This window comes from Hypanus sabinus, chromosome 19, assembly GCF_030144855.1.
Source record: "Hypanus sabinus isolate sHypSab1 chromosome 19, sHypSab1.hap1, whole genome shotgun sequence".
Lineage (NCBI taxonomy): Eukaryota > Metazoa > Chordata > Chondrichthyes > Myliobatiformes > Dasyatidae > Hypanus > Hypanus sabinus.
The window spans coordinates 698955-715712 of NC_082724.1; the positions used below are offsets into that span (position 1 = coordinate 698955).

Below are 16758 nucleotides of genomic sequence, written 5' to 3' on the forward strand. Positions count from 1 at the left end.
GAGGCCAGTTCAGTTGTGTCATTTAAGGTAAAATTGGATAGGTATATGGACAGGAAAGGAGTGGAGGGTTATGGGCTGAGTGCGGGTAGGTGGAACTAGGTGAGATTAAGAGTTCGGCACGGACTAGGAGGGCCGAGATGGCCTGTTTCCATGCTGTGATTGTTGTATGGTTATAAGTATACTATAATTGATCTACTTGTTTATTTTTTTCTTTCTCTATTATCATGTATTGAGCTGCTGCTGCTGCTAAGTTAACACATTTCACAACACATGCTGGTGATAATAAATCTGATTCTGATAAATCATTGACAAACAATGTGAAAAGTAGCGGTCCTGAGGAACACCATTAGTCACTGGCAGCCAACCAGAAAACGCTTACTTTATTCCTACTTGCTGCCTGCTACTTGTCAGCCATTCTGCTTTCCTTTCCAGTATCTTTCCTGTAATGCCGTACGATTTTATCTTGTAAGCAGCCTCATGTGTGGCACCTTATCAAATGTTTTTTGAAAATCTAAATAAATGACATCCACTGCCTCTCCTTTGTCCACCCTGCTTGTTTCTTGCTAGAAGAACTCTAAGAGGTTTGTCAGGCAAAATTGCCCTTCACAGAAACCATGCTGACCTTGACTTCCTTCATCATTAGTCAGTACAGTTTGTCCTGCATATTGTACAATTGGTGGAGGTGGGGGGTTTGGAAGGTGCTGTCCGAGGAGTCTCGGTGAGTTACTGCAGTATTGAATTGACTTTATTTCTTACATCCTTCACATACATGAGGAGTAAAAAATCTTTACATTTTTTAAATGTGTAGGTTGGAGTACACTCCAATGTAGTACTTTGGAGTACAGTGTGATTTCATCAGTCTGATGCCCTGATGGAAGAAGCTGTCTCGGAGACTGTTGGTCTTGGCTTTTATGCTGTGGTACTGTTTCTTGGATGGCAGCAGATGGAACAGATTGTGGTTGGGATGACTCAGGTCCCCAATGATCCTTTGGGCCCTTTTTACACACCTGTCCTTGTAAATGTCCTGAATCATGGGAAGTTCACAACTACAGATGTGCTGGGCTGCGGATGGTACAACTGGTAAAGGTGGTGTGTTTGGAAGGTGCAGTCTGAGGGGTCTCGGTGAGTTACTGCAGTGCAATCTGACAGTGGTGCACACTGGAGTGAGAGTGGACGGGGTGCCTGTCACATGGACTGCTGTGCTCTATACGGCGTTGCACCAATCAGGCCAGTGTTGGAGAGTGTTTCATCACGATCCTGACTTGAGCCTTGTAAATGATGGATGGTCTTTGGGGAGTTGGGAGGTGAGTTACTCACTGCAGGAGCCCTGGTCTCTGACCTGCACTTAGACCATAAGACCATATGATATAAGAGCAGAACTGGCCATTGGCCCCATCAAGTCTGCTCCACCATCTGATCATGGCTGATCATTTTGCTCTCAACCTCATTCTCCTGTTTTCTCCCTATAACCTTTTACATCCTGACCAATCAAGAATCTATTGACCTCTGCCTGAAATACTCCCAATGACTTGGCCTCCAGAACTGCCTGTGGCAACAAATTCTACAAGTTTACCATGCTCTAGCTAAAGAAATTCCTCCTAATTTCTGTTTTAAATGGATTTCCCTCTATTCTGAGGCTGTGCCCTCTGGGCCTAGATTCCCACACTATAGGAAACATCCTCTCCACATTTTCTCTATCTGCACCTTTCAACATTCGATAGGTTTCAATCAGATACCCCCTCATTTTACTAAATTCCTGCAAATACAGGCCCAGAGCTAACAAGTGTTCCTCATATGATAAGCATTTCATCCCTGGAATCATTTTCGTGAACCTGCTCTAAATCTTCTCCAGTGTCATCACATCCTTTCATAAATAAGTGGCCCAAAACCGTACACAAGTGAGGCCTCATCAGTGCCTTATAAAGCCTCAACTTTACATCCTTGGTTTTATATTCTAGTCCTGTTGAAATAAATGCTAATATTGTATTTGCCTTCCTCACCACCGACTCAACCTGCAAGTTAACCTTCAGGGAATCCTGCACGAGGACTCCCAAGTCACTTTGTATCTCAGATTTTTGAATGTCTCCATGTTCAGAAAATAGTCTATCCTTTTCTTCCTTCTAACAAAGTGCATGAGCATACACATCACAACACTGTATTCCATCTGCCACTTCTTTGCCCATTCTCCAAATCTGTCTGAATCTGTCCCGCCTCTGCCAGCCGCTCCCACATTCTACCTTTCTGTCTCATCTGTAGCTTCTCTGTCACAGAAGACTGTTTTCAACCCTCCCTCCTCTCAACCCAGTCATTATCCTACACACTGATCTGCACAATCAGTACCCACAAGGGTTCCTTGCATTGAAGTCAATGTCATTAATCCTCCTAGTTTTCTGAGCTTGCCCTCCTGTCTCTGCTCTACCCACTGGACCTGTCTGGTCTACGTTCAATGCTTCGGTGCTATGTGAGCCTATGACTGAAACAATCCCAGACTATCCTGCCTGTCCTCGTAACTCATGCCCTCTAGTTCAAGAAACATTCCTGTGAGTATCTTCTGAACCCTGACTAGCTTATTCACACCTTCCTACAGTAATCGGAACTGCACACAATACTCCTTGTGGCCTGTGCCCAGCTCTAACACGATATCCTAACTCCTATGCTAACTCACATATACATGCCATCCTCACCACCTGCGTTACCACTTTCCATGTACCTGTACTTTTTTCTAAAACATTCACAGGGCCCTGCTATTCACTGTGTATTGTCCTGCCCTATAGGGCTCTATGATGCCCTGCTTTAACTCCCCAAAATCATCTCTTTGCACTTTACAGTTAATTTCTTTTTGCTCACATTCCCATTTGATCCAGTTCAACCTCCTTCACTGTTTACTCGGCCGCTGTTCACTGTACAACTGCTCTATGGACCATTGTTCAGTGTGTCACTCTTTGATGGCACCTGCAAAATACTCATGCATGCCACATACATTATACTCCAATGTGTTCCAGGATTTTGGCATTTTCAGTGATCGGTCTCCCCTGTGGTTAGCGTGTTCGGTGACGGGTCTCCCCCGTGGTTAGCGTGTTCAGTGACGGGTCTTCCCTGTGGTTAGCGTGTTCGGTGATTTCTGTTCCCAGTATCTAACTTGTCTTCTAGGTAGTGTGGTAACGTTACCGGGTGGTGTATATGTTGTGAGTGTGGTGGGGAGGTTGAGGAGTGAGGTGGTCTGGATAACTTTTGAAAGGAGACAAGTTAGTCACTGTTCTGTTTAATGCTAGGTGCTCCTGGCAGAGATGAAGGGCACAGGTGAGTTCTTTGCTCTGAAAGCACTGAAGAAGGACGTGGTTCTAATGGACGATGACGTGGAATGTACGATGGTTGAGAAACGCGTGCTGGCTCTCGCTTGGGATAATCCATTCCTTACACACCTGTACTCCACCTTCCAAACCAAGGTAGCCAACTGCTGACAGCAGTCTTGGGAAGGGCACAGTATTGCAAGCTGTCAGCTGTCTTACTCTTGTGGCATCTCGTGTGGGTCTCAGTGCCGGGAGTTACTGGGTGGGCTGGGGGAGAGGGGTGGTGAGGATATGGAGAGGGAGAGGCAGGGGGGGGGAGTGAGTGAGTGAAGGGGGAAAGCGGAGGGGTGGAGAGGTGAGGACAGCAGGAGAGATGGAGAGGGGGAAACAAAGATTAGTAGAGGGTGGGGGGATTTACTGGGTGCTGGAGTACTGCGATGGGGTTCTAAATGTTGGTGTGTAGAGGTTTGTGTGCTGATTCGAGGGGAGATTTGTAAGTGATGGGCATGTCTGTGCTTCACTGAGGGAGGGCTCCTTTTACCCCACCCACAGCAGGTGACTGTGTTTGTGATTGGTAACAGGAACACTTGTTCTTTGTGATGGAGTACCTGAACGGAGGGGACCTCATGTTCCACATCCAGGAGAAAGGACGTTTCGACCTGTACCGGGCCATGTGAGTAAATCCAGGGAACCCTCCCACAGCACTGCACTTCCCCAAAAAGTCTGGGTCTGTAATCGCTGGAATTTAGAAGAATAAGGTGGGGGTTGAGTTCTCATTGACACTTGTTGAATGTGGAAAGGCCTAGATAGATTGGATGTGGAGAGGATGTTTCCTATTGTAGGGGAGTCTCAGATCAGAGGGCATAGCCTCAGAATGCAGGGGCGTCCCTTTAGAACAGAGATGAGGAGGAATTTCTTTAGCCAAAGGGTGCTGAATCTCTGGAATTCATTGCCTCAGATGGCTGTGGAAGCCATGTCATTATATTTAAAGTGGAGGTTGATTGGTTCTTGATTATTGGTTCAAGGTTATGGGAAGAAGGCAGGTGAATGGGGTTGAGAGCTGGGGATAATAAATCAGCCATGATGGAATGGTGGGAGCAGATGCAGTGGGCCGAATGGCTTAATTTTACTCCTGTGTCTTATGGTCTAAGTTGTGCACCTTCATCTCCCTTTCTGACTGTATTTGACTCCTGCCCTCCATGTTGTGTTTCTGTTGCAGGTTCTACGGGGCAGAGATTGTCTGTGGGCTGCAATTTCTGCACTCGAAGGGCATCATTTACAGGTGAGTGTTGGTACCGAGAGAGACCCTCCTTCAGGGTTCTGAGGCTAAGGGCAGCCATTCAGCACTGTTTTGCTGTTTGTGTATTGCAGGGACCTGAAGCTGGACAATGTGATGCTGGACAAAGCTGGACACGTTAAAATTGCTGACTTTGGCATGTGTAAGGAGAATGTGTTTGGGGATAATCGAGCCACTACATTCTGTGGTACCCCAGACTACATCGCTCCTGAGGTCAGTGCTTCTCCCCACCTGCTCCCCTCCCCCAGAAACTGGGATCCGGATTCTCTGAACCCCAATAACCTGGCCCTCCCCCCCCTCTTGCCCTTCTCACCTCCTGCTGCCTACTGCCTGACCCATTCTCTTTCCCCCATCCCCACTATCCCCTTTTCCACCTTCCCCCATGATCAATTGCTCTCTGTCCCCCATTTGGCCCTTCCCTCCTCTCCTCTCAGTGTCTCTTCCCCACAGGTCGGCCTGGGTTAGCAGTACAGCTTCTCGGAGGACTGATGTGATCTTCTCTCCCCTCCATCTTGCCCCTCCCACCCTTCAGTCCTCCCCACTCGATCACCCTTGGCTCATATCCCCCCTCCACCCCTGATGCTGTCTCTTCCCCACAGATCCATCTGGTCAGCAGTATGGGTTCTCAGCACACTGGGTGGTCTTCTACCCCACTTGGTTCCTGCCTCCACCTCTGACACTGTCACTCCCCCACAGATCCTGCTTGGCCAGCGATATGGGTTCTCGGTAGACTGGTGGTCCTTTGGTGTGCTGCTGTATGAGATGCTGATCGGACAGTCTCCTTTCCACGGCGATGATGAGGATGAGCTGTTTGAGTCCATCAGGGTTGACACTCCGCACTATCCACGCTGGATCACCAAGGAGTCTAAGGACATCCTTGAACGGGTACGATTCACTTCAGGTGAACTTCATTCAACTCATTCCACCTATCTCGGTCAGCACAGCCTCACATTTCCCCAGGGTTGTGATCACTGAACTCTGGGTCCGCGCCAGGATATGCCCACCCCCTCGGTCCGCGCCAGACGTTGCCCCACCACTTACGCCGTGCCAGACAACCTGTTGTTAATGCATACCTGTACAATTCCAGCTCTTTGAACGAGACCCAGTGAAGAGGCTTGGCGTTTCTGGAAATATCAAACAGCACAATTTCTTCAAGACAGTGAACTGGACAGCATTGGAGAAAAGGGAATTGGAGCCTCCTTTCAAACCCAAAGTGGTGCGTTTGTTAGATATCGCTTACTTCCTTCTCCCCCTTCCACTCTCACTCCTCCTGGTCCGTCTCTTATTACAAAGCATAGGGAAATGTTGCTACAGCTTTCCAGGGGTCAGTGTGACCAGATCTGGACCACCATGTGGAGTTTCTCTTTCCTCTTGCCAGAAGCCTTGGGGGTGGTGAATAGAGTGATTGGTGACACTCAGTGACCATGATCACCCCATGGTGACCACCTGTATTGAATTGAAATGACTTTATTTCTTACATCCTTCATATAAAAATAATCCTTCGGAGTAAAAATCTTTACATCATTGTCTGAATGTGCAATTTATAGTCATTTGTAATAAATAGTATGTACAACAGGACAGTCAATATAACATCGAAAGACAATTGTGTCAACATGAATTAAGTAGTCTGATGGCCTGGTGGAAGAAACTGTCCCAGAGCCTTTTGGTCCTGGCTTTTATGCAGCGGTACCATTTCCCGGATGGTAGCAGCTGGAACAGTTTGTGGTTGGGGTGACTCAGGTCCCCAGTGATCCTTCAGGTCTTTTTACACACCTGTCTTTGTAAATGTTCTGAATCACGAGGTTCACCATACTGTGACTGAGGTAAGTACAGTTCCCATACCAGGCAGTGATGCAACCAGTCAGGATGCTCTCAATTGTGCCCCTGTAGAAAGTTCTTAGGATTTGGGGGCCCATACCAAACTTCTTCAGCTGTGTGAAGTGAAAAAGGTGCTGTTGTGCATTTTTCACCACACAGCCGGTATGTACAGACCACGTGAGATCCTCGATGATGTGTATGCCAAGGAACTTAAAGCTGTTCACCCTGTCAACTATTGATGTCAATAGGGGTTAGCCTGTCTCCATTCTTCCTGTAGTCCACAACCAGCTCCTTTGTTTTTGCGACATTGAGGAAGAGGTTGTTTTCTTGACACCACTGTCAGGGTGATGACTTCCTCTCTGTAGGCTGCCTCATTATTATTTGAGATAAGGCCAATCCCCATGTAGTGTCGTCAGCAAATTTAGCAGATTAGAGCTGTGGGTGACGACACAGTCATGGGCATACAGAGAGTAAAGGAGGGGGCTCAGGACACAGGGACAGTGGAGCAGAGGTGAGGGAGCCCACTCTTGCCACCTGCCAGCGATCTGACAGGAAGTCCAGGATCCAGCTACACAAGGCAGGGTGAAGGCCGAGGTCTCTGAGCTTCTTGTCGCGCCTGGAGGGAATTATGGTGTTGAATATTGAACTGTAGTCCAAGAACAGCATTCTCACATAAACATACCTCTTCTCCAGATGTGTTTGGATGATCTGTAGAGCTGTAGCTATTGCGTCATCTGTCGATCAGTTGTGTCAGTAGTTGAATTGTAGGGGTTCCAGTATTTGTGGTAGCATGCTGCAGATGTAGTCCTGAACCAGCATCTCAAAGCATTACTTATTATTGAGGTGAGTGTGACATCACCTCATCACCTAAAAAAGGAGAGAGAGAAAAACCGGGGAATTATAGACCGGTGAGTCTGATGTCGGTAGTGGGAAAAATGCTAGAGTCGGTTATCAAAGATGTGATAGCAGCACATTTGGAAAGAGGTGAAATCATCGGACAAAGTCAGCATGGATTTGTGAAAGGAAAATCATGTCTGGCAAATCTTATAGAATTTTTTTGAAGATGTAACTAGTAGAGTGGATAGGGGAGAGCCAGTGAATGTGGTATATTTAGATTTTCAAAAGGCTTTTGACAAGGTCCCACACAGGAGGTTATTGTGCAAACTTAAAGCACACGGTATTGGGGGTATGGTATTGATGTGGATAGAGAATTGGTTGGCAGACAGGAAGCAAAGAGTGGGAGTAAACGGGACCTTTTCAGAATGGCAGGCAGTGACTAGTGGGGTATTGCAAGGCTCAGTGCTGGGACCCCAGTTGTTTACAATATATATTAATGATTTAGACAAGGGAATTAAATGCAGCATCTCCAAGTTTGCGGATGACACAAAGCTGGGTGGCGGTGTTAGCTGTGAGGAGGATGCTAAGAGGATGCAGAATGACTTGGATAGGTTAGGTGAGTGGGCAAATTCATGGCAGATGCAATTTATTGTGGATAAATGTGAGGTTATCCACTTTGGTTGCAAGAACAGGAAAACAGATTATTATCTGAATGGTGGCTGATTAGGAAAAGGGGAGGTGCAACGAGACCTGGATGTCATTATACACCAGTCATTGAAGGTGGGCATGCAGGTACAGCAGGCGGTGAAAAAGGCAAATGGTATATTGGCATTCATAGCAAAAGGATTTGAGTACAGGAGCAGGGAGGTTCTTCTGCAGTTGTACAAGGCCTTGGTGAGACCGCACCTAGAGTATTGTGTGCAGTTTTGGTCCCCTAATCTGAGGAAAGACATTCTTGCCATAGGAGTACAAAGAAGGTTCACCAGATTGATTCCTGGGATGGCAGGACTTTCATAAGAAGAAAGACTGGATCGACTAGGCTTATACTCACTGGAATTTAGAAGATTGAGGGGGGGATCTTATTGAAATGTATAAAATTCTAAAGGGATTGGACAGGCTAGATGCAGGAAGATTGTTTCCAATGTTGGGGAAGTCCAGAACGCGGGGTCACAGTTTAAGGATAAAGGGGAAGCCTTTTAGGACCAAGATGAGGAAAAACTTCTTCACACAGAGAGTGGTGAATCTGTGGATTTCTCTGCCACAGAAAACAGTTGAGCCTGGTTCATTGGCTATATTTAAGAGGAAGTTAGATATGGCCCTTGTGGCTAAAGGGATCAGGGGGTATGGAGAGAAAGCAGGTACAGGGTTCTGAGTTGGATGATCAGCCATGATCATACTGAATGGTGGTGCAGGCTCGAAGGGCCGAATGGCCTACTCCTGCACCTATTTTCTATGTCTCTTTGTTTCTACCTGCCAGTTGTGCTGCACACAGTCTGAGTACTCACCCTGGGATACCGTCCGGTCCTGCAGCCTTGCGACTGCCCATTTGTTGGAAACACCTGTGTGCCTCAGCCTCAGAAATGACAAGCTGCCGGTCGCATCATCTGCGGATCTCCTCAGGGGTTCAGTATTGGCGACCTAAACCTGGCAATTATAGGCCTGTAAGTTTGACATCAGTGGTGGGTAAATTAATGGAAAGTATTCTTAGAGATGGTATGTATAATTATCTGGATAGACAGGGTCTGATTAGGAACAGTCAACATGGATTTGTGTGTGGAAGGTCATGTTTGACAAATCTTTTTGAATTTTTAGAAGAGGTTATTAAGAAAGTTGATGAGGGTAAAGCAGTGGATGTTGTCTATATGGACTTCAGTAAGGCCTTTGACAAGGTTCCGCACGGAAGTTTAGTTAAGAAGGTTCAATCTTTAGGTGTTAATATTGAAGTAGTAAAATGGATTCAACAGTGGCTGGATGGGAGATGCCAGAGAGTAGTGGTGGATAACTGTTTGTCAGGTTGGAAGCTGGTGACTAGTGGTGTGCCTCAGGGATCGGTACTGGGTCCAATGTTGTTTGTCATATACATTAATGATCTGGGTGATGAGGTGGTAAATTGAATTAGTAAGTATACAGATGATACTAAGGTAGGTGGCGTTGTAGATAATGAAGTAGATTTTCAAAGCTTGCAGAGAGATTTAGGCCAGTTAGAAGAGTGGGCTGAAAGATGGCAGATGGAGTTTAAAACTGATAAGTGTGAGATGCTACATTTTGGTAGGACTAATCAAAATAGGACATACATGGTAAATGGTAGGGCATTGAGGAATGCTGTAGAACAGAGTGATCTAGGAATAATGGTGCATAGTTCCCTGAAGGTGGAATCTCATGTGGATAGGGTGGTGAAGAAAGCTTTTGGTATGCTGGCCTTTATAAATCAGAGCATTGAGTAGAGGAGTTGGGATGTAATGTTAAAATTGTACAAGGCATTGGTGAGGCCAAATTTGGAGTATTGTGTACAGTTCTGGTCACTGATTTATAGGAAAGATGTCAACAAAATAGAGAGAGTACAGAGGAGATTTACTAGAATGCTACCTGGGTTTCAGCACCTAAGTTACAGAGAAAGGTTTGAACAAGTTAGGTCTTTATTCTTTGGAGCGTAGAAGGTTGAGGGGGGACTTGATAAAAGTATTTAAAATTATGAGGGGGATAGATAGAGTTAACGTTGATAGGCTTTTTTCATTTAGAGTAGGGGAGATTCAAACAAGAGGACTTGAGAGTTAAGGGGAAAAAGTTTAGGGGTAACATGAGGGGGAACTTCTTTACTGAGAGTGGTAGCTGTGTGGAACGAGCTTCCTGTAGAAGTGGTAGAGGCAGGTTCAATATTGTCATTTAAGGTAAAATTGGATAGGTGTATGGACAGGAAAGGAATGGAGGGTTATGGGCTGAGTGCGGGTCTGTGGGACTAGGTGAGAATAAGCGTTCGGCATGGATTAGAAGAGCCGAGATGGCCTTTTTCCGTGCTGTAGTTATTATATGGTTATATGACATTGAATGAGAGAGGCATCCATTTTGGAAACTCCACTGTGTTTAGCTTTGAAGTCAGTGATGGTGTACCTACCTTGTCATAAGCTGCGTGTGTTGTTGGTGGAAAGTGGAGTCTGCATCATGTCTCTGTATTGTCATTTCACTTCCTTGATGACTTTGCGCAGATTGTAGCTGCATTTCTTGAGCTCTTGTTGGTTACCGGCAGTGTAAGCTCTGTCTCGCACAGAACTGTTGATCCAGGGTTTCTGGTTTACCACATTTCGGTAAAGCAACTTCTCATTTACCTTCAATACAGCAATCTTGCCCTCACGTTCCCAACTTTGTTCTCCAGCGACTGTGTATTTGCTAACAAAATGCAGGGTAGGAGGGACCTCATCCCTCTGCATTTCAGTGGTTGGAAAGGTGTTGGAATTTGTTATTAAGGATGAAGTTTCACGGTACTTGGAGGTACATCATAAAATAAGCCAAAGTCAGCAGGATTTCCTTAAAGGGAAATTCTTCTGAAATTCTTTGAAGAAATAACAGGCAGAATAGACAAAGGAGAGCCAGTGGCCTTTGACAAGCTGCTGCACATGAAGTTGCTTTAATAAAATCCTATGGTACTACAGGAAAGATACTAGTATGGATAGAAAATTAGTTGACTGGCAGAAAGCAAAGAGTGAAAAAGGCAAACATGAGGAAATCAGCAGATGCTGGAAATTCAAGCAACACACACAAAATGCTGGTGGAACACAGCAGTCCAGGCAGCATCTATAGGGAGAAGTGCTGTCGACGTTTCGGGCTGAGACCTTTCGTCAGGACTAACTGAAAGGAAAGATAGTAAGAGATTTGTAAATAGGAGGGGGAGGGGAAAATGCAAAATGATAGAAGACCAGAGGGGGTGGGGTGAAGCTGAGAGCCGGAAAGGTGATTGGCAAAAGGGATACAGAGCTGGAGAAGGGAAAGGATTATGGGACGGGAGGCCTAGGGAGAAAGAAAGGGAGAGGGGAGCACCAGAGGGAGATGGAGAACAGGCAGAATGATGGGCAGAGAGAGAAAGAAAAAAAAGGAGGGGATAAAAACTAAATATATCAGGGATGGGGTAAGAAGGGGAGGAGGGGCATTAATGGAAGTTAGAGAAGTCAATGTTCATGCCATCAGGTTGGAGGCTACCCAGCCGGTATACAAGGTGTTGTTCCTCTAACCTGAGTGTGGCTTCATCTTGACAGTAGAGGATGCCATGGATAGACATAACAGAATGGAATATGGATCAGAATGGCCCATTCTGATATGTCTGTCCATGGCCTCCTCTACTGTCAAGATGAAGCCACACTCAGGTTAGAGGAACAACACCTTGTATACCGGCTGGGTAGCCTCCAACCTGATGGCATGAACATTGACTTCTCTAACTTCCGTTAATGCCCCTCCTCCCCTTCTTACCCCATCCCTGATATATTTAGTTTTTTTCTCCCCCTCTCTTTTTTTTTCTTTCTCTCTCTGCCCATCACTCTGCCTGTTCTCAATCTCCCTCTGGTGCTCCCCTCTCCCTTTCTTTCTCCCTAGGCCTCCCGTCCCATAATCCTTTCCCTTCTCCAGTTCTGTATCCCTTTTGCCAATCACCTTTCTGACTCTCAGCTTCCCCCTACCCCCTTCGGTCTTCTCTTATCATTTTGCATTTTCCCCTCCCCCTCCTACTTTCAAATCTTTTACTATCTTTCCTTTCAGTTAGTCCTGACGAAGGGTCTCAGCCCGAAACATCGACAGCGCTTCTCCCTATAGATGTTGCCTGGCCTGCTGCAGTGAAAATACAGGGGGCTTTTACTGATTCGCTTCTGGTGACTAGTGGAGTCCACAGGGGTCTGTGTTGGGACACCTTCTCTTAGAGTCATAGATAAGTATAGCACAGAAACAGGCCTTTCAGCCCATCTGGTCCATGCCATACCACTTAAACTGACTACTCGCATCAAACTGCCCTAATTTTCAATTCAATGATTTGGATGACGAATTGATTGCTTTGTTGCAAAGTTTGCAGATGATATGAAGATAGATGGAGGGTCAGGTAATGTTGGAAGAAGGACTTGGGTTGGGCAAAGAAGTGGCAGATGGAATATATTCCATGGAAGTGTGGGGGTTTTTTTTAAGAAGGAAGAAAGGTATATACTATTTTCTAAAAAGGGAGAAAACTCAAAAGTCAGAGGTGCAAAGGGACCTGGGAGTCCGTGCGGAAGATTCCCAAAGTCACTGGTGAGGAAGGCAAATGCAATGTTAGCATTTATTTCAAGAGGACTAGAATACACACTGGAATTGAGGAGATTGAGAGGGGATCTGATTGAAACGTTTAAGATAATTAAAGGATTTGATAGGATTGAGGCAGGAAATATGTTCCAGATGTTGGGAGAGTCCAGTACCAGAGGGCATGGATTGAGAATAAGAGGTCAGTTATTTAAAACAGAGTTGAGGAAGAGCTTCTTCTCCCAGAGAGTTGTGGAGGTGTGGAATGCACTGCCTCGGAAGACAGTGGAGGCCAATTCTCTGGATGCTTTCAAGAAGGAGCTAGATAGATATCTGATGGATAGGGGAATCAAGGGATATGGAGACAAGGCAGGGACTGGGTATTGATAGTGAATGATCAGCCATGATCTCAGAATGGCGGTGCAGACTCGAGGGGCCGAATGGTCTACTTCTGCACCTATTGTCTATTGTCTAATATAAAATTGAGGATGTGTTGCTGAGGCTTTATAAGGCATTGGTCGGACCGCATTTGAAGTACTGTGAGGAGGTTTGTAAGAATGATTCCAGTGATGAAAAGTTTAACATTTGAGGAATATTTGATGGCTATGTACTTGGTGGAGTTTAAAAGAATGAGTGGAGTTTAAAAGAATGAGTGGTGGATCTCATTGAAACCTTTTGGATATTGAGAAGCCAAGATAGAATAGATATGGGAGAGGAAATTTCCTGCTGTGGGGGAGTCTAGAACCTGAGTGCACAGACTCAGAATAGAGGGACGTCCATTTAAAACAGAGATGAGGATTTTTTTTTTTTGCCAGGGGATGGTGAATCTGTGGAATCCATTACCATAGTCAGCTGTGGAGGCCAGGTCTTTGGGTAAAGCAGGGGCTGATAGGTTCTTGATTAGTCAGGATGTCAAAGGTTACATGGAGAAGTCAGGAGAATGAGGTTGAGAGGGATAATATATCAGCTATGATGGAATGGTAGAGCAAACTTTGGGCCAAATGGTCTAATTCTGCTTCTCCATCTTATGGTCTTAAGAGAAATTTGGGTGTTACATGGATGGGAGAGATGTGGAGAGCTATGGTCTAAGCACAGGTAGATTGAACTAGGCAGAAAATCAGGCTGCAAACAGATAGGCCAAAGCGATTGTTTCTGGGCTGTGGTGCTCTCTAGCTCTGTTACTCAACTGGAAAGAGGACAATGTTTATAAGGATGCCACCAGGACTTTAGGGGCTGAATTATAGGGTTAGACAGGTTGGGAATTTATTCATTGGAGTGTAGGAGACAGAGGGGTAATCATATGGAAGTGTATAAAATCATGAGGGACATACTGGTGAATGCAGTCAGTCTTTTTTCACAGGACTGGGAAATCCAGAACTAGATTACATGGATTTAAGGTGGGGGTGGGGAGATTTAATAAACTTGAGAGGCAAATGTTTTGTACAGAGGGTGGTGTGTACCTGGAACGAGCTGCAAGTGAAAGTGGTTAAGGCCTTTCAAAAGACATTTGGACAGGAACATGGATTGGAAAGGGCCAAACACTGGCAGATGAGACTAGCTTGAAAGGGAATCCTGGTAGGCATGGGCCAGATGGGCTGAAAGGCCTGGTTCCATACTGTGGGCACCAATCCTTCATACTTGCAGAGCAATGCCTGATGAATTTTTGGGATGTAACAGCATCAGTCATAAAAATTGCACAGAGAAAGGTTGCATGGATAATCTTTGACCTCTCGTTCCCTATTAGTCACCATACACGACACAAACTGCCCACAGCTGTGCCACCCCATTCACATACGTCTTATCTCTCATACTTTCAGAAGTCTGCTGGTGATTATAGCAACTTTGACCGCGAGTTTCTCAGTGAGAAGCCCCGACTTTCTCAGGGAGACAAGAATCTAATTGATTCCATGGATCAGACAGCGTTCCACGGCTTTTCCTACACCAACCAGAGCATGGAGCGTTTGATGAAATAGTCCAAGGACAGCGTCTTGCACCAGCCCTTGCCCTCCAGTTAACTCCCGTGTCTCAGCAAACGAACTGACCCAAGGATTGAGACTTGGGAATAGTTTACTTCACTATCCAGACTCCTAATAATAATTCATCTTTAATTGCTAATTTCTGCTGGCTTCCTGGTGTGATGGTGATTGGTCTTGTGTGTGCATGCCTTTAATCTGTATATGCTCAGCAGGCTGTTACATAACTGGTGACACTGTAAAATGGGGCTTGATGCTAAACCCTGGTTAAACAATGAATGAGAACTCTGTGCTCCGCTGAAGTTTTGACACTTTTAAACTGTTATCATCTTGCCTTTATACCAATGTCTGCAATTAAAGTGTACATTATTTAAATTTCCTGATTAAAGACTAGTTTCCTTTCATTAACTCTGTGTGGATCTTTTAATTTTAGTGTCTGCAGTTTTTTTTATTTGTATGTAGTATTTATGGGAGGGGAAAGATTCAAAAGGGACTGGAGGTGCAACATTTCCACATGGAGGATGGTGAGTGTATGGAACAAGCTGCCAGAGCCAGGTACAATAGTATCATTTAAGAAGCTCTGGAACAGGTACATGGAGGGCAGGGCATTTCCACATGGAGGATGGTGAGTGTATGGAACAAGCTGCCAGAGCCAGGTACAATAGTATCATTTAAGAAGCTCTGGAACAGGTACATGGAGGGCAGGGCTTAGACTCTAAGGGGTTGCAAATCTGGGGTCCATGCACCCCTCAGTCGATGGTGGGGGCCCATAAGACATAGAATCAGAATTATGCCATTCAGCCCATCAAGTCTGTGCTACCATTCCATCATGGCTGATCCCAGATTCCACTTAATCCTTCTCGCCATATCCTTTGATGCCCCAACCAATCAGGAACCGATTAACTTCCACCTTAAATTTACCCACGGGCTTTGTGTTCATCACAGTCTGTGGCAGAGAATTCTACAGATTTACAATCACAGAGATTTATCTGCAATTTGAGAAAGGTAAGGGTAGATCGGAGGTGTCAATGTTGCAATTGAGCAAAGGAGACTATGGAGCCATGAGGAAGGAGCTGGCCAAAGTTAAATGGACGGATATCCTAGCAGAAAAGATAGTGGAACAGCAATGGCAGGTATTCTTGGGAATAATACACAAGGTGCAAAATCAGTTCATCCCCCGGAGAAGGAAGGATTCAAAGGGAGGAAAGGGGCCACAGTGGTTGACAAAGGAACTCAGAGAAAAAGACACAGCTAAGGTGAGTGGGAAGACAGATGATTGGGAAATTTTTAAGGAACAACAGAACTTAACTAAAAAGGCAATACTGAGAGAAAAAATGAGGTACGAACGCAAGCTAGCCAGGAATATAAAGGAGGATAGCAAAAGCTTTTTTAGGTATGTGAAGAGAAAGAAGATAGTTAAGAACAATGTTGAGCGTTTGAAGAATGAATTGGGTGAAATTGTTATGGGAAACAGAGAAATGGCAGAAGAATTTAATAAGTACTTTAGATCTGTCTTCACTAGGGAAGACACAAGCAATCTCTCAGACGTATGGATGGGCCAAGGACATAGGGTAACAGAGGAAATGAAACAGATTGACAATAGGAAGGAAACGGTGATGAGTAGACTGATGGGACTGAAGGCTAACAAATCCCCAGGTCCAGATGGTCTGCATCCTAGGGTACTAAAGGAGGTGGCTCTGGAAATTGTGGATGCATTGGTAATCATTTTCCAACGTTCCTTAGATTCAGGATCAGTTCCTGAGGATTGGAGAATGGCTAATGTTATCTCACTTTTTAAGAAAGGAGGGAGGGAGAAAACAGAGAACTATCCTCCTGTCAGCCTAACATCAGTAGTGGGGAAGATGCTAGAGTCCATTACTAAAGATGAAATAGTGGCACATCTAGATAGCAGTGATAGGATTGGGCCAAGCCAGCATGGATTTACCAAGGGCACATCATGCTTGACTAATCTGTTGGAGTTCTTCGAGGATGTAACCAGGAAGTTAGACAAGGGAGATCCAGTGGATGTAGTGTACCTCGATTTTCAGAAGGCATTTGATAAGGTCCCACATAGGAGATTGGTGGGTAAAATCAGAGCTTATGGCATTGGGGGGGAAGATATTGAAATTTATAGAAAACTGGTTGGCAGATAGAAAGCAAAGGGTAACGGTGAATGGGTGTTTCTCAGAATGGCAGGTGGTTACTAGTGGGGTGCCACAGGGCTCGGTATTGGGACCACGGCTGTTTACAATTTACATCAACGATTTAGATGAAGGCATTGAGAATAACATCA

General features: G+C 45.4%; 1 protein-coding gene across 8 annotated transcripts in view; it reads left to right on the plus strand.

Moving 5' to 3' along the window:
* LOC132377651 (protein kinase C delta type-like) overlaps positions 1 to 14869 on the plus strand; it is a 135364-nt gene extending 120495 nt beyond the window's left edge. For all 8 annotated transcript variants that reach the window (XM_059943854.1, XM_059943847.1, XM_059943850.1 and 5 more), the window contains 7 exons: positions 3273 to 3446; positions 3872 to 3963; positions 4510 to 4572; positions 4662 to 4800; positions 5284 to 5472; positions 5675 to 5803; positions 14310 to 14869. In XM_059943854.1, coding sequence (XP_059799837.1) covers positions 3273 to 3446; positions 3872 to 3963; positions 4510 to 4572; positions 4662 to 4800; positions 5284 to 5472; positions 5675 to 5803; positions 14310 to 14465 — 942 coding nt within the window. In that variant the 3' untranslated portion in view covers positions 14466 to 14869. The remainder of the gene's footprint in view (positions 1 to 3272; positions 3447 to 3871; positions 3964 to 4509; positions 4573 to 4661; positions 4801 to 5283; positions 5473 to 5674; positions 5804 to 14309) is intronic.
* Positions 14870 to 16758: the final 1889 nt, after the last annotated feature.